Below are 22,651 nucleotides of genomic sequence, written 5' to 3'. Positions count from 1 at the left end.
CTTTGTGGTTAATGTATGATAACTTAGCCTTCTTATCCCTGTCTTCAATTCCTTCCTGCTGGATGAAGAGCAAACATCCAGCTGTGACATGGAGCATGTCATGTGTTCACACCCCAGCTTAGCACATCCCTGGTTCTGCTTTTAGCAAACACTGAAAATACACTGAATAATGACTTCACAATGGATCTCAGTATTAAAAAATGTCTATTTAATGGCTAAGAAAACCTTTTTAACCTTGTGAGCAGCTGACCTTGGTCCTCCAATCCATCTCTCCTTTGTATATCTCAGAGAGTAGATGGGTCTGGCTGTGTGACCTGAAGGGGAACAAACTCTGATGGCACCAGGTCAGAGAAAGTTGGAAGTTCAGAGCTGCTCGTGGGAAGCTGCCTTCCAGCTGCCTGGTGGATCCAAACCCAGCTCCACTGAGTCAATTCACACACCCACTTCCACAGATTGCATAGAACTCAGTTTTCCAAATGGAGCTGCTTTTCCAAGTGGAAAAGAATTCATAAAGATTAATAAATTATTAGTAAATATAGGCAAAATGTATTTTAGAATCATAGAATAATGTAGTTTGGAATGGACTTTGAAGATCATCTGATCCAACTCTTTGCTTAAGGCAGCACCAACTTAATTAGTTTAGTCAGGGTCTTGTTGAGTCAAGTTGTGAATATCTCCAAGGGTGGATATTCCACAGCCTCTCTGGATGTCTGTCCCAGAATGTATGGTTAGTGCTGGGGATGACAGTGAAGACAGCAGAAGATTATTATTGACTCATTAGAATTAGTTTAATTGGGTGTGAGATTTGTAAGAGTCCTAGGAGTCAAAACTCCTTTCTGTAAGTTCATAAACCATTTGCAAGTGGGATCTTAGGACTGAATGTGACTCAGAGGTTCGTTATCCTGAAGTGGGAATTTAAACTTTCATTCATGAAGTATCTGGAAAACAGTTTGGGTGTTGGAGCACCAACGTGTGTCGGTCCCTGCACTAACCCTCAGTTAATAACAGGCAGACAGCTGCAGCCTTCCACAGCTCCAGTTTGGGACTGGCACAGTGCCACGGAAAGAGCATACACCACCCTAATCCCAGGGAGACAAATGTAGGGAATAAATCTCAGAAACCCTACATTTATAAAAATATAGTGCCCCGTTCTACAGAGGGATGTGGAACAAAGCCCTTTGCCACATCATTGCTGCAAATGCATCCAGGAGCAGCTGAGGTATTAACACAACCGCCAAGTTGGGAATCTGACTAACAAATACATGGAAAATTCCCTCAGTAATATATTCACTACTTACATATTCAATGCTGCTTCGAGCACAGACATTTCTAAATGGTTCCTCAGCTTCGTCAGGGTTCCAGTCTCACCCTGGCTCTTGGCAGCTCTGCCTCATCTCTGAACAGAAAGAGAAGGTGCCCACAGCATGGAGATGTGCAGGTGCCTCCAGAGGAATCCTGGCAGTGACCTGACAGGTGTTTGGAGCAGGACGGCAAGATCTGTCCCTCTCCACCACAGAAACCCCAGGGTTGTTCCTTAGGACCTCCCTGAATGGATTCCAGTTGATAGCAACCCCTGCAGCTGGAAGTCCTGCCAACACTTGGCTGAAACCTTATCATGAGGAACAATGATGAGCTGAAGGAACTGGGGGCACATCAGTTAACACGTCCTCTGCTTGTGGGAATGGCCAGGGCTGACACAGAGACCAAGGAATGGGGCCCACCTGTGCCAAAGTCAGCTTTCAGGAGGTCACAGGGCCTGAGGACAGCACAAGGTTGTCTCCTCCACTGCAGGGAGTCCCTGCCAGGGGACGGTGCCATGGCCAGGGAGTGTCACAGCAGTGTGGGCAGAGCTGCTGCCCCATGGTTGGTGTAGCCAGCCTGGCTCACTGCACACACTGGGACAGGCACAGTGTCTGTGCCTCCCACCCTGTGAGCAAAAGGGCTGCTCCCAGAGCCCAGCTCTTCCCTCCAAAGCACCCTCAGGTTAAATCAGTGCTTTTACACCTTCCACGTCCATGTTCAGAGCACTGTCCCCACTTGTTAAACGCAGATTTCCAACCAGCTGCACTCTCTGATGATTTAAGATGCATCTGTCTGATGAACAGTGAAAGCTTTCATAGCTGCCTTCACTACTGTCCATAAGAGAGTTTGTTCCTTCCAGGCACCAGGAGCAAGTTGGTTTTACACTGGGCTGAATTCAGGTCTCAAACACAAATTAAATCTGCAGTGAAAACCAATGCAATAATTGAGGCCAGAACTTGGCCTACTGACCCTGCTCATCTGAATGCTATTTCTGAGGGGATAATGATGTATTATTCTTCCTTTTTGACAATTACTCCTTCACAGATAATTTTTGAAATTTTCTGTGCCATTTTTCTGTGATGTTGCTCTGGTATCCTGGATACTTCGCTGTAAAATCCTGTGCTCCTGTCATGCCATTATAGTTGCCTAAAGCAAGTTTCTTTATTCCTTTTTTCTGCTCTACCTTTCTTTTTGGCTCGTTCCTGTGTTCTGCCACCACATTAACTTCATTTGTGTAACCAAGAAAATGAAGAATTCTACTGAATTCTGAAAGAAACCTTTGTGTATCATGAGTTTTCTTCTCTTATTATCCCACTACTTTACAAACTGCTACTTCAGCTTTTTACTCAAAGGATCACCCCTCAGCCTTCTATATTGTACAAAGTTATCTATTTTTAGCCCTTTCCTTTTTAAACCTCTCTCTGCATGGTATTATTCACAAATTTGACTGTCACTACCTTTGCTCTGTGGATGCTCCAAACCAGTTGCCACCTATCCTAGTCTGGATAGAGAGTATGAAGTGGATATATGATTTATGCTTCTGATATCTCCTTATCCCTGTCCAGTCACTAACAGAACATGGACAGGGTTCTGCATTTTCTTGTCCCTTCTGTGTCAGTGCTGGGGAGGGGCCTGGCAGATTGGTTACACTGCCCAAAACCTCCAAGGAAAGGGCTGTGTGCTGACCATGGTGGAAACACCCCCTGGACAGCTGGGGTCGTGGCACTGCCTCGTGGCACTGCCTGGAACACCATCCTGGGCCTGGGAAAGCAAGTCCTGTGGCCCTCAGAGAGAATGGAGATGGACCATGGGACCCATTTCAAAAACAACCTCACAGACACCTGGGCCAGAGAGCACAGCACTGAGGGGGTGGATCATATTCCCTGTCATGGACCAGCCTCTGGGAATGCTGAACGGGACAATGGACTGTTAAAAACCCCATGGAAAGCAATGGATGGTGGGACTTCAAACATCAGGACCTACATTTAGCCAAGGCCACGTGGTCAGTGCACACTCAAGGCTCCACCAACAGAGCTGTCCCTGCCCAGTCAGAACCTCCACCTACCACAGGAGGGGATAAAGTCCCTGTGGTACACATGAGGAATGTGTAAGGGAGGACAGTTTGGATTAGTCTTGCCTGGAGCAAAGGCAAACCCACCCATGGGGTTGTTTTTGCTTAAGGACCTGGGTGCACTTGGTGGGTGTTGCAGAGGGATGGGGAAGCATGATGTGTCCCTCAAGGGGATTTGCTTTTTGGGTGAGAACAGTCTGTTCCAGGAAGAATGGGTTCCTTCCATCTCAGAAAATGTGGGAGAGCCATCCAGTATTGTCTGTTATCCAGGAGCTTTTCCGGGGGAATCATTTCTTATCTATTCTTTTATTAATATTGTTGCTGTTACTGTTCTTTTCTTATGTCATTGCTGTTTCCAGCAAATTGTTTGTATCCCAACCCCCAGTCTTTGCCTTTTGTGCCTCCAGTTGGAGGGGGAGCACTGGGTGGTTTTAGTGGGAGCATTAAATTAGAGAATACCATTCCAAAACCATGACAATCACTTCAAAAACAGTTCTCACAGAATGTGCTGAGCTGCGTGAGACCCACAAGGATCATCAGGTTCAGCTCCTGGCCATGCATAGGACCCTCCCCAAGAGTCACACCGTGTGCCTGAGAATATCAGCCCAACACTTCTTGACCTCTGGCAGGCTTGGAGCAGTGACCATGTGTCTCCCTGTATGCAGGAGCTACAAAACACATACTGCCACTGGAAATTCTTTCCCAAAAATTGCTGTCTCACATCCTAGATCATGGAGTAACTATGTCTAATTGTTCATTTGTCTTGTTTTCCAACCCAGAGCCTTCATTTTCACCAAACTGTCATTTCAGCCTGGGGCACGTTCCTTGAAAACCTCTACAAAACTATTGCATTTTCCTCCCTCAGAGATCACTGTAAAATTCCCTTCAGTACAATGACCACTTGAACTGAGCAGTATCCCTTTGTACCTCTCAATACTCTGTAGCCATCCCTTGTCTCATCTCCTCAATGTGTGAGCTGTGCAGGGCCAGCAATCGTTCTCCTCAGCTGGTAAATCCTCTCTGAACATCCGAAATCCTAAATCCTCAGCACCTTTGGAAACACCGAGTGACGAATCCCTCCCCGAAACCAAGGCTTTCACTCCTTTGTGCTCAAGTTCACCACTTTGCTGTAAAAGGGCTAAGAAAATATTTTTCTACCTGCCCCACAAGAACATGTGGTTTATTTTGTGACAGTAGTACCAGTAGCATTTGTAAAGCAGTGAGTCACTGAGTGGAAGTACAACAAGTAGCTCAAATATTTATTTGTACTGTATTAGAGCTAAACCTTTGTATTTTTTTAATGTGGAATCTTCACTTCTGACTAAGCTTTGGGATGTAAAAGTGTTGAAGTCCTGGCCTTGAGCTGAATCTCAATGAAGCCCATATGGAGGAGAAAAGGGCTGGGTGAACTGTACAGAACACTAAAATCAGCCAGAACTGAACAAGGTAGAGGAGAACAAACTGCCAATGAACATAAAAGAAGACAGCATTAATTTTTGTCTAATGATTTCATATGCAGGTTTCATGTAAATTAATAGCTGCTTCCTGCATTTCTGGACTTGCTTTAATGTTGAAGAGCACCTTTAGTGATAGTTGTATTTTTATATTTCAACTGTTGCTTACACATTTCTACATCTGTTTGGAAACGTGATATTTTTAACAAGTTCCAGGCAGTAAAAACTGTGATCTGTTCACATAAACACTGGTTTGCTTAGAAGTCTCTTCAAGTCCTGCTCCTGTTCCTATAAACCACTTTTAAAATAAAAAACTAAAAACTTCATGGTTTAAATCCCAGGGATTCCTACTTTGACTTTACTGGGGAATAACTCTGCTGACTTGTAGCACTGTAAAGGAAGCACAGGCAGAATCAGAGCCTTACTAGGTTGTGCTGAACTCTTTGCTGATAAACACATTTTCCACACACATCCTCTTGGATGGTTTAAAACTGGAGAATCCCCTTGAATTTGGCAGAGAAACTTGAGAAAGGAGTCCACAGTATTAGAAAGCTGAGAGCCACACATGTGTCCAAAACAGCCAGCTCTTTGTAGAGCTTAGCAAAATATTTTGTCTCCTTGAATTTAGATTTCTCACTCATCCTTTAGTCATCTGTGATCGTCACAGAAATAGGCTGTGCAGGAACAGCTCTGCCTCGAGCAAACCCCGCCTGTGCCTCAGTTCTCTGGGACCAGCAGCTCCCACTGGCTGTGGAAAGCTCTCCTACCATGGTAAATGGGAACAGCATTTATTTTTCACTTTGTTTTGGTCTACAAAACAGGAAAATATCTGTTGTTTCTAAATTTAAAGTGTACACTATAATGTACAAAACAAATGTAGCAGTACAGTAAAAGCTACCAGCTGTACTTTAGTGCTGAAATCAAGGCAGGCATTTTTCATCAACTTCAAATGTTCTAGACAGCACTGAGATCTACTCTGGAACGGATTGTGCCAGTGAGTTTGTGGAGGGTGTTTTCAGAACTGACCACTTCTTAGCATAAGGGACACCCAGGACTTGGCTTCTTGCTTTGCTTTCCTTAAAAACCATGAAAGACAATAATGAACTGATTTATCGTACGAGAGAAAAAAGGGATTTGATAAATTAAATGTGTCGCTGTGCTTTAAAATAAATAGAACCCTTCGTGTTCTTTGGATTTCTCTGGGTGTTGGAGTTGTTGACAATGTTTGTGAGTCAAAGGAACAGACTCAAAGGGTCTCCCTCACCCTGCAGGACAGTTTGTGATGACACAGGTGCACTGCTGGATTGCAAAGGCAAAAACCCTGCTCCTCCTCCAGTAAAGAACATTCTCAACATTATCTTATCCTGGTGCTAAAGAGGATCTTTTATTTTTTGTGCACTTCTCGTGCACCTTTGAAAACCATCTGACTTTCCAAATGAAAACCTGAAATATTTTTTATGAAATTATTGCATTTAGGAATGAACAGCTCTTTGCTGTTCAATCTGTGAGCAATAAGCCTGGACAGAAATATGTTCTGGATCATGAACATGTCCAATATGAAAAGGTTTGTATGATGTAATTGCCTACAGTGACAGGGACTACCCAAGTTGATCAAAAAGTCCATTCCTGATGCCTGTGTCATCTGTCAATTTTCCTTTTCCAAGGGACAGTATCAGTCTGTACAAAAATGTCCTTCCTCCAGTGCAAGATTCCTGTGTATATTATTATTCCTGTTTGCTCCAAACCCCACAATGGTTGTGGCACTTACACCACAGGTATTATTTATACACATGCACTTAAATATTCTAATAGAGGAAAATTATGTAGATTACACCCTTAAATTTATAGAGGGAGAGGGAAATGGCTTTAACAAACTGGGAGTTTGGAGTCCTGTAAGCACTGACCAGGAGAAAGCTGCTGGACACAAACCAAGAGGAGAGGTCACAGAAATGGATTCTGTGAGTAGGGTCAGCAACGGGGACAAATGGGGAGCCACAGCCCTGGTGTGGAACTGGAGATGTGGCACTGGGGCTGTTTTGAAAAGAGTCAGAAAAGAACAACTGAGAGCCCAGACCAGAATTTCAGTTTCAGTGAGACCGAATTTCAGAGAAAGGTGGGACTTCCAAGAAAACGGGCAGATGGTCCCTGGAGATATGAGTGAGCACGGAAGCTGTGGCTGGGGCTGTTTGTCTCTCAGCCAGGGCTCCATCTCATCTCCACTGGTTCTGGAAGCAGGTCCCTCTGCCAGGAGCCCTTTGGCACAAAGAGCAAATCGTGTTGCTCACGTCCTCACGGAGCAAGGCTCATCCTTCAGGGGGTTCTAAATGCCTGGATGGCAGGGAAGGGAACTCACAGAGTGCACTTACACAGGACAGAATGCTGGGGCCAGAAAAGTTAGGAATGTGAAAACACCACTTTTAGCAGGAATTTCCAATGGCTGCATCACTCCTGTAAAATACAACTAATGGCAGTGCACTTCCTGGATTTCCATCTAAACCAGGACCATCGGATCTCCCAGCAGGGAGCCTCTACAGCATTAAGGTCTCTCAGGAGAGGAGGATCAAAGGTTCAGGTTTGCACACAGGGACCAGCAGGAGATTTAACAGCATTTATTTGTTCTGTTTTAAGTCTTGGTACGTCTGTGTTGCACCTAACACAGTAGTTTCCAGCTGTGCTTAATACCAGGCTTTTCCCAGTGAAAATGCAGTTTAAGGGTTTCCCTGATAAGTTTTAACACCTCTTCTGATTCTAAAAAAATTATAAAACAGGGCAAAATAATAGAAAATTAAAAACCCATATGCTTAAAAGGAGTTAAAAAGGAACTGCATAAACAGCAATGTCTTCTTAACACTAAGAGGGTGTTCAGTGGCCTTCCTGGGAAGGTGGCATTTGATGTTCTGAGTAATTCAGATGAGCAATGTCTTCCCTTGCATTTTTGTGACTATCTGGCCCTTGCACTTTCATTTTGACCTTCCAGGTAACCACACAGATTTTCTACTGGGGGGTTCCACAGCTGACTCATGGACTGGCCCTACTCTTTGGGGCAGGTTCTGAAGAGTTCCAGCTTTCATTCCACTCTTATTTTTCTAACATGAATAGTAGCTGCTTTAGGAGATATGTTGCCATATTTCTCATACATCTGGAACAAATGCTCCAATTACCAGATTTTGAGAAACAAAAATAAGTTACAAGCAGGCAAGAGACTTACAGCTAATGAAATACTCTATATCTCGAAGCAAATGGAATGAAAAGAGGGAAGTTGGGGCAATACTGAATTTTGAGAAGACAAACATGTTGAATCAGATGGCTTTTATCTCTCTCAGAAATCTTACTGCCTTCCTCTCCTTGGCACTTCCTTCAAATACCCTTCCAACACCCTGAGGCACAACATGGGACAAAGACCTCCAATGAAAAAAACACACGAAGCAGCAGCACGAGTCCTGTAATCACAGTAATGAAAAGCAGTTTTTCTGGTGTCTGTCGTGCAGTGGTTGCTGCTCTGAAGAGCTCCCTGAGACAGAGACCATCTGAACATCCCAGATTACAGTTTAAATGCCTACATGGATATGCAAGGCAAGGAGAGGAGATGACATGTACTTAATTTGGAAATCACTGAGTACATCTGCAATCTTCCAGACCTTCCTGGAAGTTTGCTGATCTCCTGGAAGGTGTTTTCTGGGTGTGCAACGACTTTTATTTATGCTCTTCAGAGCTGTGAACTGTGAGATGAGTGAACTGTGCTTCAACTTCACAGTTACATCTGTAGAAATAATTCCATAGGAATTGCCCTTTTTAACTTAGCCTGGATTTAATTTTTTTTAATAAATGAACAATAACACTGTGTTATTAAATGATTTTGACCCTGAATCTTCTGTGAAGGAAGGGATGTGTGTTGTACTCTGCACATATAAACACAGCACTTCAGTTTACCAAGCTCTACATATTTATAGTGTAATTGATTCAGGGGTTTTTTTTAATTTCACATTAAGTTTAGAATAAAGATATCTTCTAAAGTCTTTTTATTTATGCCTCTCATCCTGGTTTGTGTATAGAGCTTGGTTTAAGGCTAGTTGGAAGCTAAAAAGTGTGTTGCAAATGCATTTGCACAGATGCCATTGTCTCATTCTATTTGTTCCCTTTAAAGGTATTTATACGGCAAGATATCAGCACCTCAGCTCATCCAAAATTAGCCAGGAGTGGTGGGGAGAGAGAGAATCCAGGGAAGTGATGGTACATGTCAGTTCTGGCACTTTCTTAACTGTGATACCTCTGCAAAGTTTGTTTGCAATCATTTCATTTTATTACATTTAAGTGCTTAGTTTTCCAAAGCAAATGTAGTGAACTGAGGGATTTGGCAACTGTAACTACCAAGGTCACTTTTGGGAAGATGTGATTCAGTCCTGATTAAAGACAGATCTGAGGGGGGAAAAGGGAAAATCAGCCACTGAAGCCCAAGATATTTTCTGCATATGCTCAGAACTTTGTGTTGCTTATTCTAGGGGAGGAATTCAAGTATTACTTCTATTAATCTGTCACAGAATTATTTCTCATCAAGAAAACTCATATGATTTGTGCAACCTTAAGTAAATGTAGAAAGGTTATTGCTTTATATACCACCTGTTAAAACCAATATACATCCTTAAAAACCAAAGTAGTGGTGTTTGCTGTTACTGTGCACTGTGGATAGAAGGAAAATGGGACAGACAGGACGAGGTGTGGGTAAATCCCTGATGTTTGTGCCTCCAGTGAAGCACCTCACAGTTTCACTGAAAAGGGGATAAATATTACTGAGGAACTTAAAGCCCCAAGAAAGAAAAGGGACCATGTTGAGAGGTCAAGTATGTTGGATGCTCCCCTGAGCTGCATTCAGTGATGAACAATGAGGCCGTAATGAGGAGGAGAAAATATCTACTCAGACTTTTTATGCATCGTTAGTCAAGCCAGTGGGTATTATGGTTGAACTAAAAAAAAAAATCAAGGAAAACAAACTAATTTTGGATCAGCCCACATTTTTTTCATTTTCTCCCCAGCAAAACAATAAACTGAAAAGAGGGTTGACCAGAAACAAAACATTTTGTCTTCAGTTTGTGTTGTCCCTCTTTATTTTAGTTCGTTAAATCTGAGAGGGAACATTGATAGTTTTGTTCCAAAAATGCTGTAATGAAATGCTGAGTCTTTCCCAAATATATTTGCTTTCTGAATGTTTTTTTTTCGGAAATCATTTATTAAATTTGACCCAATTTCATAAATATTTTTATTCTCCCTTCGTGATGTGTTGAACTCATTAATCACATTCCCCATTGCCAGTATTTTGTTTCCCAGGAACAAAGACCACTCATATTGTCTCCTTTTATCCTCTTCATTGAAATGCAGGATGCCTCATCACCAAAATACTTGAGTGCTTTCCATATTAAAAAATGCCCTCCACAAAACCTCTTCCTTTTCCTTTTTCTCCTTGTGGAGCAACAACGTGAAATCTGTGTAGTTAAAGACAGGAATACAGTGATATAGTGAAAAAAGGGGAGGGTGAAGGCATGGTTCTTGTGTGTGACCCCAAAGAAGGTGAGGTATTGGCCCATCCTTTCTGAGGTTCTTCCTTCAGTGAGCAAGTGGGGACTGCAGCTGGTGTAATACCTCAAAGACAGACAAGTTACTATGAGGAAGCACCAACCTGACACCGAGTTTGTGTTCCAGCTCCAAATTCCTGAATAAAAAAGGGAGGGAATGCAGGTGGTGTTCAGTGGTCCAGGCTCTCCAGTACTGAGAGCTGAGGTCTGCTGAGTGTAGCAGCAATTTAATTTTTTCCCCAGGACACACATATGTGTGTTTTGCTCCTTGGTATAGTGAGCTGCAGTAATTAAAGTAACAAATCCAAGGCAGCCCATACAGAGTTGCACAGTTCAATGTTCAGTTTTTCTGGCTGATCCCAGATAGGAGGATGAGAAGTATTGTAAAGCCAAGGATAATTTGGACAGCTGCTCTCTATAAAGTCAACAAGATCATTATAAGTCTACTATTAGTTTGACAATTGAAAGCCACACGTCCCACATGAGGACAGAAAAAAAAAAAAGCCAGTTCATTTATTTTGTGAAGCTTTTTCCCTCTTTTCAGGCAAATGATCTCCAACTTGCCCAGGCTGAGCTTCAGTTAATTGTTTTGCCACCCTGAGCAGTCCTGAAGGGGACTCTGCTGAATTCAGAGTGAAGAGGATGCCTTGCTTTGCTTCTGAGGAGGTTCCATGCAGATACTGGATCAGCCAGAGCACAGGAACAGCTGGCTGGGCTGGTGCAGGGAGTGCCTGGAGATGGAGAGAGGCTCCTGCGTCCACTCTGACTCACACACATATCTCAGCACAGTTCCCATGTAAATGAACTCAGAAGTATAATGTTTAGTTGCTAATTACATTTAGAGTCCTTTGGGGAACCCACCAAGATCTCTCTGAATGTACAGTTCCAGGCAGTGAACAGCCAGAATTAATCCATTGGTTTGCTCTAACAGGGGACCCAGAAAGAACAATTACTCACACTGCTATGATTGCCCTTCCTCAAGGTTAAATTCTCCATACAGATTCTGTTGTTCTTCACATGAGATGATTTTCCTTTGAAGAGCAGTGAAAGCTGTTACAGGAGCTATCCACTTATTTATTTTTCTGAATTAACAATACTGCTTTTGGTTAATGATAATGATTCTTTTTTTCATTAGTGGCATCTTTACCCTTCATAAACCACATATTAAAGAAAAAACCCTAAAAAATTAAAGAACAAAAAAAATAAAACTTGGGAGAGCCTTTGAAGGCTGCTTTATCATAACTGATTTCCCAGCATTGACTTTGCATGGCAGATGTATGTAACAAAAACTGTTCTAAAAACCCTCCCTACCTTCTAATGCTTAATTCCCACTACCATTACACCATTTTTCCTAAAGACTGGATCTGAGTCTCACTTGGTGCAGTTTAACCCCCTGACTTGCTGCCAACTGGTTGTGTTTGGGTTTTCCTGGGCACTCTCCCCCTACTGAGGCTTTGCCAGCACTGAGGTAGCACAAAGATTTCTCCAACTGTACAGTCCATGTTCCACAACAGCAGGATGCTGTTAATTCACATTCTGTGTGCAGTCCCAACACAGCCCTTGGTGCAGAAATGTTCCTTGCACTGACATTCCCCAGCACAGGCTGATGGAAGTCATTCCTTCCATGTAAGAATCCTGCCCTTATGCCTTTTGGTTGGTTGGGTTCTTTTATCCATGCACTCACAAATTTTGTGAATTTACTCGAATTTTACCTTCCTAAAAATACAAATTTTTGTAGGTTGGAAGTAGCAAAGTGAATGTACAGTATTGCAAATAAGATCTTTGCTGTAAAATACTGTAATCAATTCTCTGTTCAAGGTAGTTCCAAGACACAAAGAAGACTGAGGAAGTTTACAGGGACATAATGCATGTGTGGATTCAGGAGAATGATCAGTCACTAACAGTGCAGCAAAAGATGCTTTATTTAGCTCTTTCAAGCAAGAGGTAGCTGAGGAATGTAACAGTAATTGTCTCATTTTCCAACCAGATTTTCAAAGAAATTGTACCTTCGTTAATGATCTCAGACTCTCTCTTGTTTCTTCACACTGGGGCTGTTGAAGGGCCCAGATCAGATCTGAGCAGGTGTTTATGTCTCTCTTGATGTTTTCAGAAGGGGCAGTGGCTTTGCTGTCCAAATACCACTGGGGCTCTGATTCCTCTCCTGTACTGTCACCTCTGCTCAAGGGAATTCTTTTTAATATATTTTTTGGTTTTTTCCTTTAGGTCGAGAGGATTGTAGACAAAAGGAAGAACAAGAAGGGCAAATGGGAATATCTCATCAGGTGGAAAGGTTATGGAAGCAATGAAGACACCTGGGAACCTGAACATCATCTACTGCATTGTGAGGAATTTATTGATGAGTTCAACAGACTCCACGTGACCAGAGAAAAGAGATCCAGGCACGGGAAACAGCCCAGCACGGCCAAACTGCTGCGGGAGAGCCGAGGGTCGTCTGTCGAGAAAATATCCCACAGACCTTCTGAATCTGGCAAGTCTAAAGGATCAACACACAAAAGGAAGAGAATTAATCCATCTCATCAAAAACAGAAACGAGGATACGCAGCAAAGCCGGGCTCTGCCAATGACAGGGCTGCTAAAACCGTGACTTACCGAACTACCCCCAGCGGGTTGCAGATCATGCCGCTGAAAAAGCCACACAATGGTCTGCAGAACGGAGATGGCAGCCACGAGAAGGACTCTAGACATTTTGGGAATGGCTCACAGCAGCAAAACGCGGATTTAAACGATCATGAAGGAGAACCGAATTTGCCCAGCGTGTTGGAAGTCGGTCCCGACCCCCCCGTGGTGAATGGAATTGGTATGTGATCCAAAGCACTCGGCTCTGGGGGAGGGGGGTGCTCGTGGCAGCAGAGCCCACTGGTGGAAACACTGTTGGCACACAGGGGATATGGTGAGAAGCACCCAAACAGGCTCCACGACCTTTCCCTGTATATTAGACATGTTTTTTATCAGCTGGCTTCTCCCTTTCCTTCTCCCACGGAGTGACACGAAGCAGTGTGGGCTCCGTTTGCAGTGTAAATCCCTGTGGGGAAATGAGGACAGGGCATGGAGCAGGAATGACAAGGGAGGGATGTATAAGGCTGCAGATTGGGGTTTGTGTATCACCAAGTACCAAATAGTTCCTCAGTTAGGTGTGCTCAAAAATCAGAATTGTTTTAGAAACAGAGTTAATACCACCCTGGCTAAAGTGTCCTGGTAAGGATGGCTGAGTAAGATCCAAGTTCTTAGTATTACTGCTGTCACATTCAGGAGTCCTCAGAGCACCCAGGTCCTTGTCTCTGGCAGTGACTGGGCACACCAGAAGTCGCAAGACAGACTTTATAGGAAGGTACAAACAGCCTTGAAGTGAACCAGAAGAAATGGGAGGAATTTCTTTCTAATCCTCATAGTAACTGACTGGCTTAGCTCTCAAAGAGTAAGGTTTATGTTCTCTATAAATACTACTCAGCTTAATGCAAATGAAGTCACTTCTCATTATCTGTATGTGTCCAATCTTTTTGGTTTGTTTATTTTTAATCCCACCAAATTTAAAGCCTCAGTGGTGTTTTGTGACAGTAATTGCCAGGAGTTAACAATGAGATGCACGTTTTATTTGATCAGATTTTGGTGTTTGGGGTCTTGTTGGGGTTTTTTTGACCTTTACTTTCATTGAATAGCCTCTTGTCCTTCTATGAAGGGATAGAGTGGAGGACACCCCATCAATCAGCTGGCAGCCCCTTTTCCTCCTTCCTACCTGGAAGTCTTTCCAGATTCCTGGTAGTTTTGAGTATCTTCTCGTGCCTTCGGTGTGTGGGGGGTTTTTTAATACCTTTTAAAAACAGCAGGAGCTGTTCCAAATGATTTCCTACTGCTTACTGATACAGTGACGATGGAACCTTTGGAGAAATATTTTTTCTGCTGCTCCACATTGCATAAAGGTTTTCATTGAGTGATGATCCCCAGTTGCTCTTGGGGTTTTTTTTAACTTGCTTGTTACAGTTAATTTAGAACACAGCTATATGTATGATCCCTTTCATTATGCATTTTATCTGCTTTACTGTTGCCAGTTCACCTTTTTCTTATGACTCAGTGAAGCTCTTCAAAATCTTTCCTACTTTTCACTCTACTTATTTTGTATTGCCTTCAAATTTTCCTTTCATACTTCTCTTCCCAATTCATTAATACACACATTAAATAAACTAATCCTCCTGCACATCCTTGGTACAGCCAACTACTAATCACTTGACATGAGGAAAAGTAACCATTTGTTCCAATTATTTATTTTTATTAGCCACTCTCTGCAGCCCATGATAGCACTCATTTCCTTAACAGTTTCTTGGGAATTGCCCTGCCAAAAACTTTCCAGAAGTCAACATAAATTATATCTCCCCATTTTCCACCCTCCTGGCAACCTGGCAAATGCTCCTTGATTTGGGAAGTAGAACTGACCTTGCCTAGTCTTACTGACTATATCCAATAGCTGCTGGGATCTTTCAATCCAGGCATCAACTATGCTGTCAAAAGACTCCCAAACCAGCAAAATGTGTGGTCAGCTTTAAATGCATAAACACCCCTGGTGATGTCAGTGAAATATAAAGTTGAAGCATTTAAAGTGTATCTTGGCTTTTGTATTGTGTGGAGTTTGAGCTCATGTTAGACAGCTTAACAAGTTACTGCTTCTCTGAGGTGACTTGCATATCTAATTACAGATGTGTATAAAGTTATTTTCCTTGGTTTTCTTTACTGTTTCTAATGAAGGGTTTTTTTAATCATTTGGTTTATGTTATCCATGGAGAAGTTCTGATACAAAATGCATCTCTAAAATTCATTCCTTCCCTATTTTAGAATGTTGGTTTTTTTCATTAAGAACTAAAGAGTCACAATGACCTGTAAGGTCACAGGAGCCTTTGTCCCCAGAAGAGCTAAGGAATGGCCCCCACCAGCCCTGATTGAATAATCCCTGTCAGAGAGCTCTATTTCAGTGGAAAGCTGCTTTGCCTGAGCAGCCAGGTGTTCTGCTGGGTACAGAGGGCTCCTGGCCCAGCAGCTGATGTCTGCAGCTCCTTTCAGACATTTCTTTGGGATGGTTTTTGCATTCTCCATATCCAGCACTTGTGTTCTGTGTTTTGCTCCCCTTGCATTCTGTAGGCAAATGTAAGAGATTCTTCAAATCTCTACCTGGTTTTCTCCTGAAAAGCCCACACTCAGCAGCACGGGCAAGGTCAGAAATCCTCAGTCCTGCTGTGTGATCCCAGCACAGGCAGAGCGGGGAAAACTCCAGAGGGGAGAGGAGACTGCCAAAGTCAGAGCAGACAGAAACTGGGGAAGAAGGGTCAAAATCAAATTATCAGCTTTTTTCCTAATATTGCTCTACAAGGTTGAGAGAAGCCACATTTCCTGATACAGGGGTTTGTATCATTTGAAATGTCAGGTGGAAGAAACTTGCACTGCTCTTCACCAAGTGCAACAATTTCCTTACTCCCTCAGCATTCCCACTCCCATGGAAGGTGCCACTGTGATTCTGCCACGTGTCCCATCATTATCACAGACTCCCTTTCATTGGGGTTAATGCCACACCAACACTGGGCTGAAATTTTACAAATTACAAATGAAAAAAGCCTCAGAGAAAAAAATGCCAATTTGTTGAACAACAGAAATTTTGTTCCAAACATCTTGGGTTTCAAAACTTTCTCCAAATCTGAGCCAAGGTCCCAGGGCCGTGTCCCTTGGGAGCGGGAGCAGTGTGGCAGCCTGCTTGGCAGGACTCCCACACTGAGCCTGGAGGCAGCCAGCTCTGCCAGAGGTTTCAGGCAGTCTGCCACAGAGTCTGGAAGTTGAAAGCCTGGCATGCTCCATCCACACTCACAGGGCTCCCAGGCACTAGATGTGGAACAAAGAGGGAGCCTGGAGGACCTGGTTTGGCTCCCAGAAGCTGTGGCTGCCGGGCAGCCCCGCTCAGAATCGGATGAAGCAGACATTTGTGTCAGCTTTGAGACTGCCTGTATGGAAACCAAATGAGTGTCAGGCTCATTTCACAGCAAGCTGTAACACTGCACAGAAAATGTGTATAGAAATTTTAGGTTTGTCTTGGAAAACTCAGGAGTTCCCCCTGATTTGAAAGCCCAGCTGTGGGCCCAGCTCTGCTGCCAGCGTGGGCTTATGGTTGAAGGTCTCCAAAATCCACCAACTCGAACCAGTTATAATAATAATAATAATGTTTAACCACCAGTGTATTGAACCAGGCAATATAGATAGTAATTTCTGATCTAGAAGTAATCAAATAATGGCTGTGCTGTTTGTCTGTCCTTGCCAGCTGTGTTGAAATAAATAACAGCTATTTGAAAACCCTCTTTTGGTGACTCCTTGAATGAGCTTCCACCAGACTGCTTAGTTCTGTGTGTACATCCACTTGGCTACAAGTGGTTCCTCTTTACCCTACAGACAGAATTCCCAGCAGGCAGCTCCTTGCCCCTATAGGTGTGTGCACAAAAGGATTGATGCCCCCACTGCAGGCCTGGAACCTTCCTGAAGTTGGGATCTTTCTTACCCAGACCTGTCTCCTGCCTTCTACACATCCTGCCATAAGGAGAGCAGAGTCATCTTTACTGACAGTTATTTAATGGCCTACAAATTGGAAAATGTTGAAGCATCCACTGATGCTCCCAGGAGCTAACAATACTGTTCTTTCTGATGATATTTGTTGTCTTCTGTTATCACTTTTCTGTTTCTCTCCAGATATTGTAATTGAGAGTGATTGTTTTGTCAAGTTTCTTGACAGCATCAAAAAACATCCCCTTTTAATTTTCTCTTTCCATTTCCTACATTGCTCTATTTCTGTTCCATCTGCTGAAGAATTTTTGCCTGTCATGTATCACTAACCACTGTTTTTCTCCATTACAAAAAATCTTTGTAGTCTCATGGTGCCCTTCATTTAAATACTCTCTGTGACTTAGTCACTGCTTCCTCTTGTTTTTTTAACTTACTCTGTTTTATTTATTCTGAAAGAATACTGGCAGTAAAAGACAAGCAAACATTCTTGCTCTCTCCGTTTGGATGAAAACTCATTGCTTTTAGATATCTTACAGATGCTCCTTTAGCTGGAGAAGTCTGAAATTATTAGTAAATTATCAACAGAACACAGCTTTTAAGTATGTACAGTATTAACCATTACCCACAAGAAAGACAGAAAAGAGACAGAGAAAGGTTCTTGGGAAGGCTGAGGAATGCCAAGCTGCTTTTCCAGGGAGAGTGGTTTATTTCACCTGGAAAAATTAAAGCCCCAGCTCCATCATCCTCTTCCATTGAGCACAAAAGTGTGGTGCTGATAAAACAACAGTCCAGGTCTCCTTCCCATGGCATCCTGACCGTTATTCCCATCCCTCCCTCTGCACCAGTTGTAGCCCTTTTGGGGCTCCAAGGTGAACCTGATCTGGTTGAAAATTAACCACAGTTTTGCAGGGTGAGTTTTCAGCCAGGGCAGATCACCAGGGTGGCTGCTGTGTGGGGTGGTGGCACAGAGACTGCACCTCAAACTGGCTGGGATGGAACACTCAGAAAACAAGTCTCTGAAAATATTAGAGGAAAACAGAGAGGACACAGCAGCTTGAGGTGTCCTCTCCTCGTGGGCAGGAGCAGTGAAGGGGGGGTGGAGTCCCAGGTCCCCTGAAGCACCGAGGATCAATGTGACCTTTTCTCTCTTTCCTCTCCCACTCTTTGTAGACTTTTCAGACTGTAAATTTCTGATGTGTTTGCAGCATTGCCTGGTGTAATGGAGCCCCAGGCTCAGAGCTTTTGGCAGTGGTGGAGCGCTGTGGAAGATGCAGGGATGGGGCAGCTAAAATGAAGAGGATTGCAGGAATAAAAGAGCTTTCAGTCAGGAGAGGGGCAGTGGAGTGGGAGCTTGATCAAAGTTTACAAACCATCAGGGCCTCAGATCCAGTAAATGCAGAACTGCTGCTCATGAAATCCCTCGATAGCAGAGCGAGGGACCACTCGCTGGAGCTGGTGGAACATCAGATAAAAGCAGAGATGAAAGCAAATTCTTCTCTGTGTAGTGGCTACACAACTTCTCAAACTCATACCACAGGAAGCTGTGGAGCCAGAGAGCTCAAAGGGGATTAGAGAAACACATGAAAAGGTCCACAAGCAAATACTGAAGAACCAGGAAGGATGAAGCCTCTCATGTCCCTGTACATCACTTAAAGGATGATGCTATGGGAATGGACTGCAGAAAGTGCCCAAGCTTGCATTTTCTCCTTAAATAGCATCCTTTACTGCCATTCTTGGAGAAGGATTACTGCACCCACCAGTGGTCTGGGAATATCTTAGGTTCCCTTAAAAGAATATTGAAACTTCTTATAAATATCAGTGTTGGTTTGGGTATTCCACAAGTTCTACTGCTGATTACAAGGTAATAATTAGATTAAACTCTGACTAAAGGAAGAGTTTTCTTTTTATACTTAGACTGAGCATCAAATACTCACTACTAAGCCAGTAAACCATGCTTTGAGTACCCAAAGCTTCCTTGGTTGTCTTTAGATTGTGCTGATCATTGTCCCCAGTTTATCAGATTAAACAAGATTACCGGGTTGCACTGTAGACACAGAAACAACAATTTGCTCACTATATATTGTTCTGTTAATCATCCACTCTAGGAAATGACACTTTTCCATTTATGTTTCTCTCATATTTAATTCAGATCTTTTCTCTGGTTAGATTTGTTTTAGCTGGTGTGCAGATAGTTAAAATACCATGATAAGATCAATAGTTTACATCACATATTCATTTACAAACAGAATACATAAAGAAGAATAAAACAAAATATTAAAATAATTACTGTGAGGCTTTTTGTTGAGCTGGATTATGTGTGTGAATTAATCTTCTACTATTCTCTTACCATCTGTATTTAAAATAGATGTGACATAATCTTCCACACTAGGGAGATAATCAGTATAGTTAGTCTGACACACCTTCCATTCAATGGGCATTTGTGCCTCTAATTTTATAAGTTATTTACACTTTTTGGGAAGATTTAGCTCATCACATCTTAGTAGCCAGTTTCAGGGTCAAGCAACATGGTAAGGATTGAATAGATAAAAATGCAGTATTTAATAGCCTGCCTCAGTCAAAGAATTAATTAGTTTCAGTATATTATTCCCAATGACACTGGTACTCCATTAGTAATTCTACAAGTTGATTTTTGTTTGTAAGAATACACGATCATGTATATATATATTGTATACACCTTTGTATATAATGTCAAAATAGATGCAGTAGCAAAACCTTATGAAAAAGAAGAAACAGTTATTCATAACATAGGAAGTTATTCATAATTTTTAAAGCTCAAGCACATGGTGATTTCTACACTTGTAGATACTTTTTGTCAAGAAAACAAATTTCAGACTCTTCTGGTTCCAAATGATTTTTTAAAGTGATGATCTAAAGTAATTTGGCAATGTTTGCATTGCACCAGGTAAATGCCCTGTTCAGTATAATAGAGGAAAAGCTTTAGAAAGTGTCTCTTAATTTAACAACAAAAAAAGAGTTTTATGGTTGGCTGAACTAACAGACTTTTGGCCAAAAGTCACACAGATCAGTCACCTGCATGAGCATCAACCTCAAACATGGCTAAGCCAAAATGAGGGGAAGTGATTTTGGTTTAGAGTCATCTGTCACCAATTCACTGCTCAGTTCTGTTCCAACAGAGCATTTTTAACTGGATGGCAGGCATTTAAACTATAAAATCTAAATCTGTTCTAATATTCATGTCATCTGCCCTTTAAAAGTTCTTGGCTGTTTGAAACCAGAAGCTGGAACAGGTCACCTTTTGGCAGGAGTAAAGAACAGAACAAAGGTGTTTTCATTCAGCTCTCTCTTGGCCTTTCTTAAAAATGGAGTATTGTGGGCTGGTGTCTATTTAAACAAAAAACAGTGACTTTAATCTCTGTCCCTCACCAACCTGTCTCTGCTTTATTTTTAATGGCAATAGTGTGAAACATCTGTAATTAGAAAAGGATTATTGCATACAAATCCTGTAAAGCTCTTTCAACACCCTGTCCCAGCACTGTGACCAGTTGTCCTCTATTGCCTGTTACAGAGGGACTGCAAACATCAGCACAGGAATGGTTTGCAGTTCCCTAAGTCAGAATAAACTCTCTTTTAATATTGACTTACTGTTACTCTCACTTGTTTTAAAGGAGGAATTATATCTTTCTTCTCACTGTTCTCTTTTTTCCTGCTGCTGGATACTGATGGCATCAGCATGTGCATTTGCTGTGTACAAAGTCCACTATTAATATCGTACTCGTTAGGCAGAAGTCATTAATTATTGTTACTATAAAATGTAAGGAGCAGAGGCTTGGATTCAGAGCAAAAAGAGGTGGCTAAGTGCTACTTGCAGTGCCAGCCACAGGGATAACTGGAAGAGAATGTTGGTTGTGTCAGCTTGGGAAGAGCTCCCCAAATTTAGTGTCACACAGAGATGTGCAACAAGGGTGTGCTCAGGGGGTCATTTGAGACTGCTAATGACTGGTCAGCAGCAAGGGAAGAAAATCTACCTTTGGAAGATGGGATTTGGACTAAACCTCTCATGTCAAGTTTCCAAAGCTGAAATAGAATCTTCCTATAAATTCAGGGATCACCCCAAGTTCATATGAAAGACTGTGATACGGTTGCTTTTATGTTCAAAGCAGATCTGAACCCACTACAAAGTACCAGTCCTGGATGCTGCAGTTCATTGGATCCAGAGGTGTTCTGATCAGACAACAAAAAGTTCTGCAGGTTGGAATGCAGAATAAGAGGAATGGCTTGAGGCCACATTTGACTAGCCAGACACATTTTTATTTATTTTATATTTATATTACTATTTTATGTTCATTTCTTTTTGTTGAAGCTAGTGGAGTAGCACTCCAGTTCTTTGATGGTACAGAGGTAATTATGCTTTGATTCTTTCCATCTGAAAGGTTCTTCTCTGGCCAATGGAAGCTTGAATCTGCACAGCACTGTGAAAAGGAAACTAGATGGGGAGAAGGATTATGTCTTCGATAAGAGACTGAGATACAGCGTGAGACAAAACGAAAGTAACTGCCGGTTCAGGGACATTGTGGTCCGAAAAGAAGAGGGTTTCACACATATTTTGCTGTCAAGTCAGACTTCAGAGAACAATGCACTGACCCCAGAGGTAAGTGTGCAGCCCTAAAAGCCAAAGAAAGCCACCCTAAAGTGTGGGTTATCTTGGAAACACTGCACTTGAACCCAATTTTAGGTACTTTTTTCCCTAATTGATGATCTTAGAAAAACAAATGCCGAGTTCAGACATATTTAAGTTTGTCACACTTGGGATTCCTATTACAAAGAATGCAATGGAAATTAAATTTTAATTCATGTGTCTGAAAACGAAAATGAGAAGTAAAGAATGGCAGAACCAGTATCTCCAGTGTGGAGTTGTGTGAAGCAGCTTTTCACATGTTGAAATTACTGATATTTCCTATCCTTAGGAGAAATCTGGTCTTTTCCATTTCACTAATTGAAATAGTGCTCCAGTTGTTGCATACAGAGAATTCCAGGCCATATCCTGAGACAGTCGTTCTAAATTCTGCCTTGATCCCTAATTACTTTTTCTCTGAATTGCTGTAGGAGTCCTTATGGATGGAATCTTAACCAACTGGGGGCTCAGTCCTCAGCTGAATTGCATAAAGTCTTACAACATATAAAAGATATTAAAAAATTCCCTTCTTCCAAACATTATACACTTAAGGTCAGACTCAGACTTGTAGACTGTACTCTCCCAGTACACACATGGATCACTGGAAGGGCTGAGCAGCTTTTCCTTTCATTCCCTGTGATCCCAGAGTAGTGAGCCATGGTGCCCTGGTGTACCATCCCCACAGCAGAAGAAAAGGGGTGTCCATAAATGCCTGTGTCAGGATGTGTGTCCTGGAGAGAAGGGAACATGCCTGGGTCCTGTTCCCCATGGGCAGTAATGAGTATAGGAGGTATCAGTTTGAGCACCACCTGAGGGAAGAGCAGTTTGTAGCTCTAAGGAATCATTTTATTCAATCAGAAACTGATGGGTCCTAAATTTGACTGACCTTCCCAAAGGCACATGTGCAAATGGACATTCATTTATTTAACTATTTAGTATCATTCAGTAATACACTGAGGGATATTAAATAGTTGAAACTGATGGTACATACATTTATCACTCCTAGTTCTTAAACTAAGTCATATTTAGAAAGACCATCTTGGTCATTATCACA

The 22,651-nt window shown here is 42.3% G+C and overlaps 1 protein-coding gene and 1 long non-coding RNA gene across 8 annotated transcripts in view; one reads left to right on the top strand and one right to left on the bottom strand.

Moving 5' to 3' along the window:
• The window catches only part of LOC113948794, a 92,376-nt gene that overhangs the window by 15,786 nt on the left and 53,939 nt on the right, over nt 1-22,651 (bottom strand). The window contains exon 4 of one of the 6 annotated variants that reach the window (XR_003528236.1): nt 4,083-4,834. The exons of 2 other annotated variants lie outside the window; for them this stretch is intronic. This is a non-coding gene — a long non-coding RNA (uncharacterized LOC113948794). Of the gene's footprint in view, nt 1-4,082; nt 4,835-7,899; nt 8,588-12,780; nt 12,889-21,225; nt 21,409-22,651 lie in introns of those variants that run through there. 3 more of the 6 variants (XR_003528233.1, XR_003528232.1, XR_003528234.1) reach the window with 3 other exon arrangements.
• Nucleotides 1-22,651, top strand: part of CDYL2 (chromodomain Y like 2) — a 58,601-nt gene that overhangs the window by 18,226 nt on the left and 17,724 nt on the right. Inside the window, exons 1-3 of one of the 2 annotated variants that reach the window (XM_027646698.1) lie at nt 6,642-6,940; nt 12,618-13,212; nt 21,356-21,573. In XM_027646698.1, the coding sequence (XP_027502499.1) occupies nt 6,812-6,940; nt 12,618-13,212; nt 21,356-21,573 (942 nt within the window). In that variant the 5' untranslated portion in view covers nt 6,642-6,811. Of the gene's footprint in view, nt 1-6,641; nt 6,941-12,617; nt 13,213-21,355; nt 21,574-22,651 lie in introns of those variants that run through there. The other variant, XM_027646699.1, reaches the window with a different exon arrangement.

This window comes from Corapipo altera, unplaced genomic scaffold (genome assembly GCF_003945725.1).
Source record: "Corapipo altera isolate COAL_440 unplaced genomic scaffold, ASM394572v1 62, whole genome shotgun sequence".
Classification (NCBI taxonomy): domain Eukaryota; kingdom Metazoa; phylum Chordata; class Aves; order Passeriformes; family Pipridae; genus Corapipo; species Corapipo altera.
The sequence above is the reverse complement of the archived record's forward strand: the minus strand, read 5'-3'. Positions and strand labels throughout refer to the sequence as shown.